Source organism: Micrasema longulum, unplaced genomic scaffold (genome assembly GCF_059751315.1).
Source record: "Micrasema longulum isolate JH-2025_06_02 unplaced genomic scaffold, ASM5975131v1 h1tg000004l, whole genome shotgun sequence".
Lineage (NCBI taxonomy): Eukaryota > Metazoa > Arthropoda > Insecta > Trichoptera > Brachycentridae > Micrasema > Micrasema longulum.
Window position 1 is genome coordinate 467413 of NW_028277213.1, and position 16100 is coordinate 483512.

Here is a 16100-nt window from a genome sequence, read left to right on the forward strand (position 1 = left end):
TTATTACTCTGAAGGTAATTCACAACATTTTTAGTTATTTATCATAATTATGTTCTACGATTAGCAATTATATCCTATAAAATATATAATACATATAACCATCACCTTTAGCAAGCAATTACTATAGTTTATATTGTCCATAATATTGGAGAAAAATAATAAATCAATTATTTCTCACATCAACAGATCTTGAACCATCCCTAATACAAACTGAATAGCAAAATACTGCGATCATTAAAAATTCCAAATTATTTAAAAGTAACTTTGTTAAGAAAACTATCCAAACAGGTTTACCCTGTTTTTGGTTTTAAGATTAATTAATATGTTATTAGCATATTCTACTACCATCCATGGGGTCTCAGGTTTAATTCCAGACTGGTTCAAAATAAAATATTTATCAAGACACACTAATATAGTGCTCTATACACTATTATGTATACGGGCCGCGATTATGAACGCTTTCTTCATCGGTACATATCGAAACGGTATAAACCAACATGTATTTATGTAAAATATTTATGTACGAAAATGTGTATGTTTAAACATGTTTAGAAAAGAAAAAGTGTAAAATATAATATTTGTCATACAAAAAACTGAATTTGACTTTGTAGATAAAATTGAAGATAACTTTCAACTACCCATTAGAAGGGATGAGGCTTACCTAATCCGTTTACGAAAGTTGGTATTTGACCACGACTTCTGATGGCTCTTCATTTTTATTGTATCCAACTTGTTTCCGATATTTGATTAAGTAAAATGATGAAGTTCAGTGCTACAGGAAATTTGATATGACAAATGTTTTCTCAAGCGCGATAAAAACCAGAGCATTAATTTGTATGAAGTTTCTTGAAAATGTATGAAAAAAATATTTTGCAAAAACAAACTACTTTGAATGAGTTCTTCTGAATCGATCAATAGATAGATTTCCAGTATCATGAATTTGTGATGTCACATGCGGAGTAATCTCAAAATTATATAACTTTAAAAAGTCATAGCGCTGATAATACAATGCGTAAAAGTATTTCAAAAATGTTTTGGCTTTGTTTAATAGTCTATTATTAAATATACATGTTTTTAAATCACTAAACTTCCTCGTTGACAATCAGAAATTCCACATGGAGTAACATATTATACTGACTGAATAAAATATACAAATTACAAATATAAACTGCACATGCTGTAAAAATGACAGAAAATGCCTATTTTTGTAATATGGAAACATATTTTATTTACTGAAACACCGCTGACAACAACAGAGATAGAATTGCATTAATTACACAATTTTATAAAATATAAACAAATAAAACAATAACATATTTGGAAAATAAATACAAAATTAAGTAGATTCTTTAAATGTTTTTAATAGTTTAATACACCATTTTACTATAATAATATCCTCGAGTGACTAATAAGTGCATAGGTATTAGGGGAATATTAATACAATTTTACTTAAGTGTGTGGGTTCGGAGTGCAGGTTTCTTTACACACAGTGATATGTCTCCTGTAGTGAGAGCGAGGTGAGCAAAGCTCTCTTCTGCACAGTTTTGCTCTCGAAGAGGACCCCCGAACATCTCCCGATGCTCGTGCTTGATTACAGTTGGCTTCGGAAGACTATCAGCCATTAAACCAACCTTGAAATTATTTGGCAGTCTGTTTTGTGGAGATTTGTCAATCTACAATAAATAAAAACATTTTAAATTCAATTGAAACATTAGTTTTTATTGAGGTGTTGGTATTAATACTAGACAAAATACCAGACAAAACTAAACAAAAGACTCAAACTTTTCAAAAGGTGTAAATAATATTACTATCAACAACAGAGTATGAAAAAAAAAAAGATATATTATTTTTGTAAAATTAATGTAATAATCCGTAAGGGTTAATAAATAAATTACAAACAAAAAAAATATGTACAGTGAGTTCAAATGTTTAACATCCTATAATAATATGTTAATGCATACAATTTTTATTTGTGTTAGTATTCACATTTGAAAAACCTTTTTGTAAGTGTAAGTGCATAACAGAAAACCTTATGTTATGCACTTACTCTTATTTGAACACTGCCATTCTCAAACAGCGTCATATTTTAACAATTTTCTTTTTGACAATCGAGATTTCCTTTAAAGATGTTAAAGCCTTTTTCAAGACAAATCTAAACATTTGAAACATCGGCATTGCTTTAAAGTGTGAAAAGAAAAACTAAAAATACGTGGTTTTAAGTAGTGTTAATTTAGTCTTCTAGGTCTCTCTCTTCTTTACGACAATCGAGATTTTCTTTAAAGATGTTATAGCCTTTTGCAAGACAAATCTAAACATTTGAAACATCGGCATTGCTTTAAAGCCTGAAAAGAAAAATGAAAAGTACACGGTTTTAAGTAGTGTTAATTGTCTTTTAGGTCTCCTGGAAATTCTGTTTGAATTTTTCGAATTCGGATTGAAAAGTGTGGCCAAAATTAAACAAACAATAAACATGAATATACGTAAGTATAGCACTTGTGTAGTTTAATTTATTTTACTTTCAATCAAGAAGCATATACACCATTTAGATAAAAAAAAAAGATCCAGACAGATCATTATTATTCTAAAACGTTTACAATAAAATAAATGCGATATAACAAATAAAAATAAAAAGATTTTTGCCAAACAAATTTTTACAAAAAATAAAGTTACCAATTTAGTTGTTCTGGAAGATTTATAGGCTTTTTCTTGGAGAGGAAGTGTTTCTTGTTTCCGGATCGGGATGTTTTGTCCGGTGGATGCGGCTCGTTTCGCTTGCTTCTCCCACAAGTTGATTCCGGGACTAACAGTCTTAAATTTTGGCACCACAGGACTGTTATTTATGTAGTATTGAACAGGACTCAGAATGTTGTCATACTTGGATGGTGTACATTTACTGGGAGTCAACTTGTGAGGTGTTAATTTCGATGGAGTCAACTTGGAGGGTGTCGGCTTTGAAGGAGTTACTTTGGACGTTTGACTGGCGGGTGGGTAGAAGAAACTTCTGCTGGTTTTTTTGGGAAACTTAAAAGGTTCGCTAGATTCTGCAGCGCCGATAGGAGGGACAAAACGAGGAGACCGCAGTTTAAATCTGTTCTCTTTATTACTCTGCGCAGTTGCCCTTTTGGAAATAGGTTCCAGTGGTAAAAGAGATTTTTCATTTTGGTAGACATCTTCCTTGATGCTAATATCCGATACTTCTTGCTTTGACTCACGATAATTCATTCCATATTTAATCAAGTACTCCATCTCTTCTAGAGTATCGTTAAAATTAAGTGATCCGTCAACACCCGTATTCAAAGAAGAACATATCGAGTTTTCTACCATTTGAGACTTGGGATTTTCGAGGCTGTCTGTGAAGTTATCTGGTAATTCTTCCAATGTATTATAACATGCATTTTCTTGCTTAACTTCCGCATTAGAATCGTAACTATCGCATGTTTCATACTTTTCTGATTGGGTTTCCGCATCAGAATCTTTACTCTTCGAGACATCCGTTTCCTTGTCGGAATTATTTTGTTTTGCTACGGGGCTAAAAACAATCAAATTACTTTCATCGAGGAAATCAATTATCTTTTTCTCTAAGACTACATCGGTTCGCCGTACGGGACTCATTACCATTTGCTCCATTTTTAGAAAACTTTCATCGGAAACTTTTCTCCAAGCGGGTTCGGGTTCCAGCAGTGTATTATCGAAGCTGGCGAAGTTCTTAGATTCCGGTGTGGATTCGCAAGACTTGATGATAGGGACAGCTTCATCTTCTAGAAGTGGTTCGTCATTCACACGCCCTACAATACTCAACCAATGGTCAGATATGGAACTATCAAAACTATTGTCTTTTGCACTTCTGCAATCTTCAGTCCCGTAGGAATGGTCATTATCAGCTATTACAGTTACGACATCGCGTTCCCAATCGTACATCTTGGCTAATTTAGTTTTATCACTAATATTAGGTTCCGATTTTATTTTGAATAGTTGCAAACGGTTTTCCGTAGAATATCTAAAAAGTGACAGCGATACAGAAATAATTAGATGCGCGATAACTTTGAAAATAGTATCTAAAGCCAAGTTCGCCATAAAAAATATATTGGAATTCAATAAAATGTTTATAAATACATTAAGTCCGCGGACGAGGCACTTCTATTAAAATTTACACATCTTTTTCCGTCAAAACATAAATCTTTCAAATAAGACATGGGATTGTTCAATGTTTAAAATATTTACTGTTAAACTTAAATCTCACTGCATACAGATATCAATGTAGTTACCTATTAAAAAATATTGTTATGTTTATTTAAACGTAAAAGCGGCGAAGAATTGAAAACACAATGTAACCATAACGATCAAAATCCAGAATTATATAAATTTGAAACACAAAAATCGAATGATGAATCCGTTAAACCACAGACACAACAGAGATAATGTAGAACTATTAGACACTATCAAGTTGCCAGTTGCCACTTTGCAATAAAAAAATAACAACGGCAAAGACAAAACTAACATTGCCTTTGAGTTTTTACCTACGAGATAAAAAAATAAATATTCACAGATAAAAATACTTACATCGCATCGCACCGAAAGAAAGGAAAGATTTATTCGGAAAATAAAATGGTTATCAGGACTGGATCTAACAGAATCTAGCACCCACCCTGTCACTTATTAAAAAGGGACGGCCTTTGCCGGCAAGTGTCAAATTCCTATGATAGGTCTCAAAATCAAACCTATGATATATCAAGCGTGAATATAATACGAAATCTACCCCTAATTTTACTAAATGACCAATAACAATAATGAAATAATATTTTAATTTTAGTGCCTATGTGCATTTTCTTTCAAAACATATGTATGTGTCAATTTGCCTTTAATAATATTTGATGAGATTCTTGTTAATACCTTTTCTTTATCTGTAAGTATAAAAAAATTATACCAGACCTACATCACAACAAGGTAGAGAACTTTATGAAAATGATTCAGGGCTTAGAATCTAGTACCGCCTCCTTTGAGTGATCATGCACTTAACACGCCTGTGTTATATTTCCCATTCTCTCAGTCTTTGAATCTCCTCAGTTATATCGCCATTAATTTTAATGAAGTTAAAAAGCTTGTGAATGAGAAAAAAAAAAGTGAGTGAGAAAAATACTTTGTGGTTTCTGGAAATGTTGATATGGATTTACTGTGTGCCAAAAAATATACTGCACAAAAAAGCACATGTAATCCAAGTGCAGGTAGCAAAATTCTAAATATCCGATCTATCAAATATTATACTATAAAATAATAATTTCCAGCAAATAATATCATTAGGTACTAAATTTTTTTTGTCGATTTGACTGTTTAAGTGTGTTTTTTACATACTTACATATATTTGTATACAAACATTGGTATTTCGCACATAAAGATTACTATAAAGAGTTAAGCGTACAAATTTAATAACTATACACAATAAACAAAACAGCCAGGAAAAAATATTTAAGATAACATTAATAATTCTTTTATTAGGCTGCCCGAGACATTTTCAGTTTTTTTAGGTTAATTAGAAGAGAAAAACTATTTATGGTACTGGGATATAATGGCATAGGTTCACATTATTACAAATACGCTCTAATATCCGAAATAAATTCGTAGATACTCCTCCTCATTACACAAGTATAAAATCAACAAACAATACAATTGTCTTTTTTATCGTCATATTTTTTGTTTCCTTTGTTAAATAATGAATAATTTAATTGATATTCCAATGTACGCACGTGTATTTTCTTTCTATTTTGATTGACAAAAAAAGAAATTATGATTAATAACTAATTTTATTTTACTGTTACACACGGCGGCGGTAAAAACAGAATTTTCGAATGTTGACTTATTGGGATTTCGCAGAATACCAATCACCAAAGAAATGTCAAATATGTCAAAATAACTTAAAAGTTTTTTCCGGTTCTTTTATGGCTTTATGTTCAACACTTTGTTCAGAACAAAAATACTATTCAAAAATATACCAATTATTTTATATAATTTTATGCAAATGTTAAATTTGTTGACTACCAATGAAAAACGCGACTCGGATATAGGTAACCCTTGACAAATTTTTATCTATCTTGAAAAACAATTTTATCATTATTGTCACAAGTCATAATCTTTGTTCGGTTTTTAGTGTCTACATTTCTTTTTATCGTATTTAAGAAGAGTTGGATTCAGTAAGGCTATCAGAATATTTCGAACTGACTTTTAAATCTTAAAATCCTTCAAAATTTTAAATACACAAGTTTTTTAGTTAGAAAAAACTAACCAAAAGTAAAGTTAAAATGAATAAATTACGCTCCTCTCTCCAATTTGTCCCCAAGTATAGCAGTGTTCGTAAATATGTAAGTAAACATTCATAAATCAATTTAGTGTTTTTACAATTACATATTGATACAATGATTTGTTTAGACAATAATTTACCCATTTAAGGTAATTTACCAATACAGCTTACTACTGGTAAAATAACCTCTTTTCATTAACAACAATTGTTTGACTTTCATTCTTCTTTAGCAAACAGCATGGTTGCGCTAAATCATTCTTACTTTAGAATATAAAAACTAAAAAAATTGTTTAATAAAATATTTATGCCTATTTATTGGCACACATTATGTTTAATCAACTTTTTTATGTCATCTACTTTATAGACTAAACCGAGAAATGCCATCAGAGTAGTAGAAGTTGGGCCTCGTGATGGCTTACAAAATGAACCAAAAATTGTTCCAGCAAATATAAAAATACAGTTTATCGACAAGCTTACTGAATGTGGATTCTCTGCTATTGAAGCTACTAGGTATGATTGATTGTTGACAGTAAATTATATCTAAATAAAGTGACAGTTAATTGGAATATACATTTTTTTTAGTTTTGTGAGTCCTAAATGGGTCCCCCAAATGGCTGATAATGTCGAGGTGATGAATGGAATAAGAAGAGGTTCTGAAACATCATATCCTGTTTTGGTGCCCAATTTAAAGGGTTTTGAAGCGGCTGTAAGTAAATTTTCTTAAACAAATTGTTTTTCTCTGCTTCAATCTTTGCATAAGTAAACGTTTTCATTAAAATGTGTCTTTGGAAAAAGAGATTTAAAATGCCAAAAAAAGTCATGGTCGCATCCCGTAGTTCTGGCATAAACTGCCGACGAACAGTCAGCGGTGGACGCCCAGGACGTTGAGAGCCTGACGCCCTGTAAAGTAGGCAAGCCTGGTTTAGGCTCTAAGAAGGCATCTGCAGAATATGGCCCAGCCAACCGTATCGCCTCCGCTTCATGACAGTTGTCACCCGAGTTTGCTGCGCTCATTCTCTTTTTACTTCATTTCTTACAAAATCACACCACCGCATACCCATTCTTCTGAGACATCTGTTCTCAAAACTCAGTATTCAGTAGAGACTAGGTGTTATGCGCAAAGGAATAATAAATGAAATTGAAATAACCTAGTATATTTTTTTGTAACAAACTTTTTCATAACATTTTCTTCAGAAATCTTTACTATATCTGCTAATGAAAATTCCTGATTGTTTCATTAACATACTATAGTATTGAGTGAGTTTCTAGATTACATATCTCAATTATCATTTCAAGTATGCTTTTATACATATATTCTTTTTCTGTTGATTTAAATGATACTCTTATTTGGTTTTTTTTTAATACTACTATATTTTACTATTATTTTGTTGATTTTATTGATACCACTATTTTGTATATTTGATTATGTGTGATTCTTAATTTGTATAATTTATATTTTAAAAATTATTTCTGCTTATCTTTTTTGCATTGTATTCTTTGGAATGTGATTATTTATTACATTTACCTTTTTTTCTAGATTGTTATTTTATGTCATAATAATTTGATTTATTTAATTTTACTATGTATTTTATTGTGGCTTGACACGGGCATAGCCTAAAAAGCCTTAATAAGTTCATAAATATTTAATTTTGTAATTTTAAATGAATAAATAAATAAACATTGTTTGAATAAATTTCAGTACTACGAAAGAGACTAAACTTATTAACTTTAAAGTATTTTTTTTCAAAACTATATATAATATAGTGACTCAGTTCTTTCTCTCTACATTTACATCTTTAATTAAATTTTCAATTTTTAATTAAATATTAGATGTGTGAATAATTTCAAATTAGATATTAAAAAATCTATCTACTTTTTAATGAAATAAAACCACTACGTAGTTCATTTATTTTTTGATTAATGGCCTAAGCCGATTTGTACAGTTCACATACATGTACTTTGAACAAAAAATAATTTATTAATAATGAAAATAATACTTATATTAGATAAAGTCATAAAATAAAGACAGTAAATTGGAACAAAGGTATATATAGATTGTCTTACTAGCTCAATTTAGCCATGGCAACCCCCCACACTCTTCGTGATACTAACAAGAGATCTGCGAAACTCAGAAAGATCCAGCCCACGAAAGTCCAAGTCACTGGAAGAGTTTACTAGTCTATGCATTCTTGACATTCAGGAATTATAGCCATAGTAAGATTTGGAAGATTTGACATGCAAAATATTATTGTTTCTAGCGACACGAGAGGGAACATGGTTATGATACTCCAAAAAAATGCTGAATTCGCTATTGCACAGCAGTAATTTTTAAAAATTACATTCGTAAATAACATAAATTTGTGTACAATTTTATGATTTTTCAGCTTTCTGTTGGAGTAAAGGAAATTGCCATATTTGCTTCTGCGAGCGAAGCTTTCTCGAAGAAAAATTTGAACTGTTCTGTTTCTGAATCTATCAAAAGGTTCCGAGAATTCACAATGGATGCAAGAGAGAAAAATGTGAAGGTTCGAGGGTATGTGTCGTGTGTTGTCGGATGCCCGTATGAAGGTGCAATAAGGCCGTGTAAAGTGGCACAGGTATGTTTATACTAAAAAAAAAACTGTTTACTTAGTTTGTTAAGTGTAAATTTATGTGAGAATGTAACTTTATAGTTTATTATTAATTATGATTTATTAATATTAATGTTTTCGATATTATTTTTAATAATAATATAGTGTAAACAAAGTGCAAAGGAATTAAAAGAAATATTAAAATAACTTGTGTTCTATCCTAATATTGACAATGCTACTACCAATATAAAACTAGACTTTTCCGTAGTCGTTAAAATGGACTAGGTAAAAGGTTCTGAAATAAGAATTTTTCAGATACTCTGCCCTGTTCTAATTTAGTCAAATCTTAACCAAACTTACCCCATTTAATATTGTCATTAGACCTTTTTTTCTTGATTCCAGTTGTGGTCCCGTGGTTAGTGTTGTGGACTCATAGATCAGAGGACCGAGGTTCGAACTCCACACTACCCCAACTTGATTTCCATTTTCTAATAGTGAATTATTTCCAACTCGTTGAAAATGGTCACCAAAATTTAAATATTCGCGTAAATTATAAGAACGCTAATATTTTTATTTTTTTTAATTAAAAAAAAAAATGTTTCAGGCAACGGCTGCATTGTTCGATATAGGCTGTTACGAAGTTTCTCTTGGTGACACTATAGGAGTAGGGACAGTTGGCTCCATCAAAAGAATGCTTCAAGAAGTTAATAATGTTTCTACCCCTGATACATTGGCTCTTCATTGTCACGATACGTATGGTCAGGCACTTGCCAATGTAGTAGTTGGATTAGAAGTGAGTTTTTTTGTTCTATGCTCCCATTATTAAAAAAATCTTATGCACACTAAAATATAAGAAAGAGTTATTTTCATTTTAAAAATACAAAGCCCAAAAAAAAACAAATTTTTTAAATGTATAATACGTTGGTTATTAAATGTTTTGTTTGTTGTAGATGGGCATCAAATGTTTTGATTCCTCTGTATCTGGTCTCGGTGGGTGTCCGTACGCTAACGGGGCATCAGGAAATTTGGCGACTGAAGATCTCGTATACATGCTACATGGACTTGGGGTCTATACTGGAATTAATTTAATTAAAGTTATGGAAGCTGGAAGGTTCATGTGTGATTACCTTGGGATACAAAACATGTCCAGAGTTAACAAAGCGCTCGCATCAAAACGGTTTACTACTGATAAAGAAATTACGGACATTGCTTCATGTGTTTAAAATTTTAAGCATAATTTTATCTTCATATTAGTTTTAATGATCAGGATTAGTTTTCAGTTGCATTTCCTTCTCTATTCAACATGGTCCTCAGTGTTTTTTTAATGAGCATATTATGTGTAGTTCATGTATCTTTTTATTTGATCAAGATCATATATATAGTTCGCACCCTTTTTTTAAAAATATATATTACAGATTTCAATCTTCATCCTGTCTAGTACTTCATCATTTATAATGCTATTTCTCCATACAATTCCTAGTTATTTTCTCTAGGACTATTTCTTAAAAGCTTTTAGACTATGCATCATCCTTTCATGTCTCTGATAAAAAGATCTTGATGCATAGCATACCTATAGAACCAATTGCTTTACTATTCTGTATGGGATAAAAACGATTAAATAATGGCTTTCAATTTGTGAATTATTTACTTTTAATGGATTAATAGCAGGGTATATAGTTAAGATTGTTAATGTATTTTTAAAACAAAGTTTTATTTTCGTTTTTGTATTGTAATGTTTTATTGAATGTGATGCCTTCATCATTCCAAAGCTTATTTTTTACTCTAGTACCATTAGGGATATATTTTATCTTAAGCCAAAGTTTTATTATAATTTTATCGATCCATGTACAAGCGGGTAATTCTATTATAACCAAAAGCAATATTTTTTAATCAAAGACTTTGTAGAAATATGTAAATCTTGTCTCTAATAAAGTACTTTTTCAATAAGTATGTTGTTTTAAAATATTTCTTGACTGTTATTTTTACAAGTATATAAAATAAATTACAAATAATATTTACATGTATTATTTTTGTTAAACACGAATTTAATGAATAATCTTGGTTTCCGATCATATTTGCATATTTTTATTACTATTCATAATAAAATACCAAAAAAAATCTAATTTAATCCTTTGTGGTGGAAAATGCAATATTGTAATAATTGTTTATTGGATGATATATCAGAGTAATAATTAGCCAGATAAGCCCTTTGGCTCCCATAAAACAAAAGCATTCCAAATTTTTGGTTTGGTTTTTAGTTTAATAACAAACGTGTAACGGACAGTTTCGGTTTGCGCTTGCAATTCTCGACTTAAGTACCTACGGCCTGTTGTATTGCTGTAAACTGTAGCTAACTTTGTGATTGATAATCATATAATGGTTTTTGTTCATATAGGCTAATATAAGCGGGAGCAAATTATTAATAAAGTGGGTATAAATTTAAAAAGCCGCCAACCTTGACATAGAATGGGCCTGAAATTCATTATAAAATAAAACTTGAATGCTGATTAAGGATGACCTTTTCCTTGTTGCATCCGGCCATTTGCTATCCCTCGTGTCAGGGCGCTGCATTCCGTCAGCGAAATGTTAATTTAACTGTTGGCCGAGCGGACCAGAAACGTCCCGGATTTGGCGCCGTGCCCGCCCGAGGGACTCCAGTCAAGCCACTGCCACCGGTCTGCGCGCTGCCGGACTGTCGGACTGCCGGACCGTCGAACTAGCGATAATACACCGGCTAAATGTGATCTCCCAGTCCAGGCAGAATTATTCGCTGAGTTCCAATTATATCGCATAATTTCTCCATGATCATTCAGTGCACGACGCGCCATTGCCGACGTCCGCGCGTCGACGGATAACGCGCGTCAATCGCAAACGGCGGAAAGTGGAAACGTCCAAATTATGTAACAAAAGAACGCTGCGTTTCCCATTCCAAATTCAAAACTTTTCTAATTTTATCAAAAATATTTTGTTTAAGAACTGAATCATTAATTTATAACAGTTGATAAAACATATTTACTATCCAAGTTGGATTTGATTTAAAAATAAAAATCGACTATTCTTCGCCTGTAGCTGATTTTTTTCTAGCGCACGTTTTTCACGTAGGTGCCGGAAATAAACCGCCGAGCTTTCATCGCATTTATCATTACTTGACGTCACGGCGACTGTTTACACGAATCTGCTAATCCAATAACACGCGGCATCAAAAAAGCCTGTCAAGCACTATTGAATAAGTAGATGAACAGATAGGTATTTTACACCTAATGGCGGGAAATTTCTTCGGAGGAAAGTTACACTTTTCCGAATTTAAAGCGTCCACTACGTTGTTATATTTTTGTTTTTTAAAGTTTATCCAATAAATAATTAGGATAACATTAAAATCTTAAAGTAACGCTTAAGACCCGCGTTTTCAGCAAGATAATCTGAATAATAGCAGTGAAAATACGCAACATTCGAAGAAAAACAATTGTGAACCGACATACAAAACAAGTGGCATTTAATACGCATTAAAAGTGTTGGCATTTTACGCAAATAGAATTTACTACCTACGTATTTAAAACTCACGAAACGATACGAGAAAAAATCTCGACTAAAGACGACGTACAATATTAATAAATCCTACTTGCGTGGCTCCAATACATTGGTGCGAGAATATAAATAATATAACTCAAGCAATCCTACAACAATCCGTTTTTGAACAAGTTCTTATCTGTGTGAATTCTGAATGTCATTATATTCAATGAATATGTTTATTTGAGTGCACAATCCCTGTAATTCCAAGTGCCAAATGGGTGTTTGGAGGTTTTGAATTGAATAAAGTTTGGTGTATTGAGCAAGATGCATCACTTATACCCTCTGGCAAAAGGGGACCCGCTGTGTCCTCTAGGGTTCCACCCCCAGGTGAGGTGGCCCACCCGCTGCAAGAGATGCTTCAGGGACTACAAGGAACATGGCGGAAGGAAGAAAGATGAGGATCTTACAGTCTCCTCACCCAGTTTGGCTTCCTGGAACTCAGCTTCCTCACGGTAAGTATCTACACAGTAACCAAGAACCTAATCGCCTCTCCAAAACCAATGTTATTTCAATCGCGGTGTATCTCGATCATTTGTTTTATATTTTTATGAAGGCAAGGTAAATACCACATTTTAAATTCCTGTTTTTTGTTTGGTGGGTAAACGCGCTAACCACTAAGCCACGGGGCGGACAAAACCGTTTCTTAGATGAATATCTAACGGATCAAAGGTCCAAGGTTCGAACCCCGCTCTACCGCAACTCGATTCCCATTTTCTAATTGTGATTTATTTACAACTCGTTGAAAATGGCGCCCGAAATAATATATTTAGGTCAATTAAAGAACGCTAATATTTTTATTTTTTTTAAATAATTTATTCGGCATTAATGAAATATTAGTACCTTTTTTTATTCCTTATAAAATAAAATAATAGAATAGGTAGATTTACAGAAATATTATATGATGCTGGTAGCTACTCTCACAACACAAACGGAACCAATGAATTTATTTAAAATTTAGGATAACCGAAATAATTCTAATGGAAATTGAATTGTGAATTATTGCGTGGCTATCTGGTATTTATTAGTAAACCACTGTACTTTCATAATCATGCTGTAATACACTTATTAATTCTCTTAAAAATTGCAATATTTTTGTTTTATTTTTTTCCCTCTCAAAGTAAGGTACATTATAATCCATACTAATATTATGAATGCGAAAGTGAGTTTGTTTGTGTTTGCTTCACGTTGCAACGGAGCGACTTTGGTGTGACTTTTTACTTAGCGATAGTCGGAGAGCTAAGAAGTGAAATAGGCTACTTTTCTCTCCTAAAAAGACATTACTTCATCGGAAAAAATCTTAATGGAATACTAATTCTAAGTAGAAAATGAATTAACATTATAACGATGCTCCGTCGCCAAAGATTAAAGAAACGTTGTTTTTTTTTAAATAGCGGTAGTCGATACAGGCTACTTTTAATCCCGAAGAAATATATAATTCCATCGGGATTATTGTTATACCGGGAAAACTAATTGATCAACCAATTTCTCTTTATAACCGCGTGAGCGGATCCGCGGATAAATTGTATTTGAGGGAAAATTGTAAAAATTACTTTACAGCATACGCAGGTTTAGGATGACGGGCGGGAAGGGGGGTTAATGAACTTTGATTTGATTTTCTTTCGCGGCGTCATGATCGTAGATTTATAAATTTTAAAAGAAAATTTAAAGGAAAACTTGAGCTTATATTCTAGTCATGGCCATTTTAATTTACCGGTCTTGAAAAGGTAGCCATGTTCACATTGAATACTTAAATAGATATGAATATAATATATGTTTAACTTTTAATCTTTTTCTCAGGGACTTATTAAAACACTCAGCCGTGTTTTTTCTCTCGTCTTTCGTAGATGCTAATCTCTTTATAGAGTTCTAAAATCTCAGAATTCATTCCTGTCCGAATTTTCAAATGATTTTTATCATCCAATGCCAAATTCTTTGTATGTTACACAATTATCACCCATCTACTTTTGCGTCAGTCAACGGATACATGAAATACATTAAGAAATGGATAAAATTAAACAAACTGTCTGTATTCCCGAGTAATCTATTACGAAACAATGAAGACATTTAAATGAGAAATCAAAATAAAATACAAATTTTCTTGTATACTCGATGACTCTTTTATATGATTCAGGGAAAAAAATGTGTATGTCAGCATATACAGGGGAAAAATGTTGTAGAGATTATATTTAAAATATACCTACTTATATGTGCATGGCTGCTTGGGGGCTGCAAAACTCCGATCAATCCAAAAGATCTTTATATTTTTCTTTTGCGACTGTCAAAACATCTTCATGTATTTGGTTAGGCAAAATGAATTCTCCAGTATCAACTTAAAAATCTTCAGTATTAGTACGTCTTTTTTATTCTCCATCACAACCACTGAACGGTCACAACTATCGTTTCTTAGGAACTATTATAATGGCTTCAAGGAGATATTAATTTAGAATTTTCTCTTTCAATTCGTAGTTCACAAATAGGTCGGCTTGGATGTAGACATTTTTTCTTACAAAACTGATAAAAAATTTGTCCTCGATCTGAAAGTAAATATATCTGCCTTAATTTTATCAAAAGGAGATGGTTTGACTCTTGGGCTTTTCTTTGAACTATAAAAGACTTCGGATTAAAACAAAATTAGGATATTCTAAGTTGACTTACACATTTATTTTCTCTGTATACTCATATCATATAAGGCATATGCCTTTTTCCCCCTGTCTGCTATATTTTAAGAGCGAATATCTCATTGACTATTCATTTTCTTACGCTGTTGGTTTTCCTATTTATTAATATATACCTATAAAATATTGTTATTAAACTGTATTCATGAGTCAATTTAGACTAAAAAGTGACTCACACCATTCTTTCCCTGTAGTTTTCATATGTATTTTACTAAAAGAATCCACTTTTTATGTTAAATAGGCACCATCAGGTTTTTGGTGATTTTTTTCCGAGTGCTTGTTTCAATTTTGATTTTTTTTCATCTAATTGTCCTTTTTTATTTATACCAAACGAATGGTTATTAAATTAAATCTAATAAATTGGTATATAAACAGGTAATTAATTGATGATATACAAAGTATGTTCAAAATTACATATAAAAAACAAAGAGATTATTATTATATTTGATTTTAAAAAAAGTAATGTGTTTATTATTACCTACACCAAATATTTTACGTTATTCTTGTATATTTGTATGCATTTACATATGTTATCCATTATCTTTTTGGTTTTGTTGTTTCTATGCTCATTTTAATTGTATGTTATTTGTTTTCCGACGATATTATCATGTCTTAGTAGAAGGCCCCAACAAAGGGGGAAAAAGATAGATACGAAATACAAATAATGTGATTTCAGAAAAAAAATAAACGAGACTTTTAGCGATACGCAAATGAATACCCCGAAACATCGCGTACGTGCTTTTTTTATTGAAGCCTTTAACAAAATATTAGAAAATTGTCCGGAATACAAGTCTACAGATTACATAGTTACAAATTTCTGCATTTAATTAATTTATTTACACATTTATTTACTGATAAAATTTATGGGGTAATTCAAACAGTACTTATATAGTAAAAATACAAATTAGGTACAGATAGGAGAATGAATTCCATAATAATTATTTTTAATTAATTATTGTGTATTTTTTGTAATTAAATACATATGATCGAATT

General features: G+C 31.6%; 3 protein-coding genes across 5 annotated transcripts in view; 2 read left to right on the plus strand and 1 right to left on the minus strand.

Moving 5' to 3' along the window:
• Nucleotides 1–1341: 1341 nt before the first annotated feature.
• Nucleotides 1342–4404, minus strand: sip2 (septin interacting protein 2). Of its 2 annotated transcripts, none has more exons than XM_088224634.1 (3): nucleotides 4266–4404; nucleotides 2671–3997; nucleotides 1342–1673 (listed from the first exon to the last, which is right to left on the minus strand). In XM_088224634.1, the coding sequence occupies exons 2-3, from the start codon at nucleotides 3916–3918 to the stop codon at nucleotides 1446–1448; spliced, it is 1476 nt and encodes a 491-aa protein (XP_088080760.1). In that variant the 5' UTR covers nucleotides 3919–3997; nucleotides 4266–4404; the 3' UTR covers nucleotides 1342–1445. The 2 variants fall into 2 exon arrangements, with proteins under 2 accessions (XP_088080760.1, XP_088080685.1); XM_088224559.1 differs by having other exon boundaries at nucleotides 4114–4336.
• A 1456-nt stretch (nucleotides 4405–5860) lies between these two features.
• On the plus strand, nucleotides 5861–10809 carry Hmgcl (hydroxymethylglutaryl-CoA lyase). Its single transcript, XM_088224746.1, has 7 exons — nucleotides 5861–6059; nucleotides 6143–6353; nucleotides 6657–6802; nucleotides 6875–6998; nucleotides 8677–8889; nucleotides 9467–9655; nucleotides 9813–10809. The coding sequence occupies exons 2-7, from the start codon at nucleotides 6294–6296 to the stop codon at nucleotides 10083–10085; spliced, it is 1005 nt and encodes a 334-aa protein (XP_088080872.1). The 5' UTR covers nucleotides 5861–6059; nucleotides 6143–6293; the 3' UTR covers nucleotides 10086–10809.
• A 709-nt stretch (nucleotides 10810–11518) lies between these two features.
• LOC148285801 (uncharacterized) overlaps nucleotides 11519–16100 on the plus strand; it is a 35618-nt gene continuing 31036 nt past the window's right edge. Inside the window, exons 1-2 of one of the 2 annotated variants that reach the window (XM_088224324.1) lie at nucleotides 11519–11762; nucleotides 12207–12884. In XM_088224324.1, the coding sequence (XP_088080450.1) occupies nucleotides 12697–12884 (188 nt within the window). In that variant the 5' untranslated portion in view covers nucleotides 11519–11762; nucleotides 12207–12696. Of the gene's footprint in view, nucleotides 12885–16100 lie in introns of both variants that reach the window. The other variant, XM_088224250.1, reaches the window with a different exon arrangement.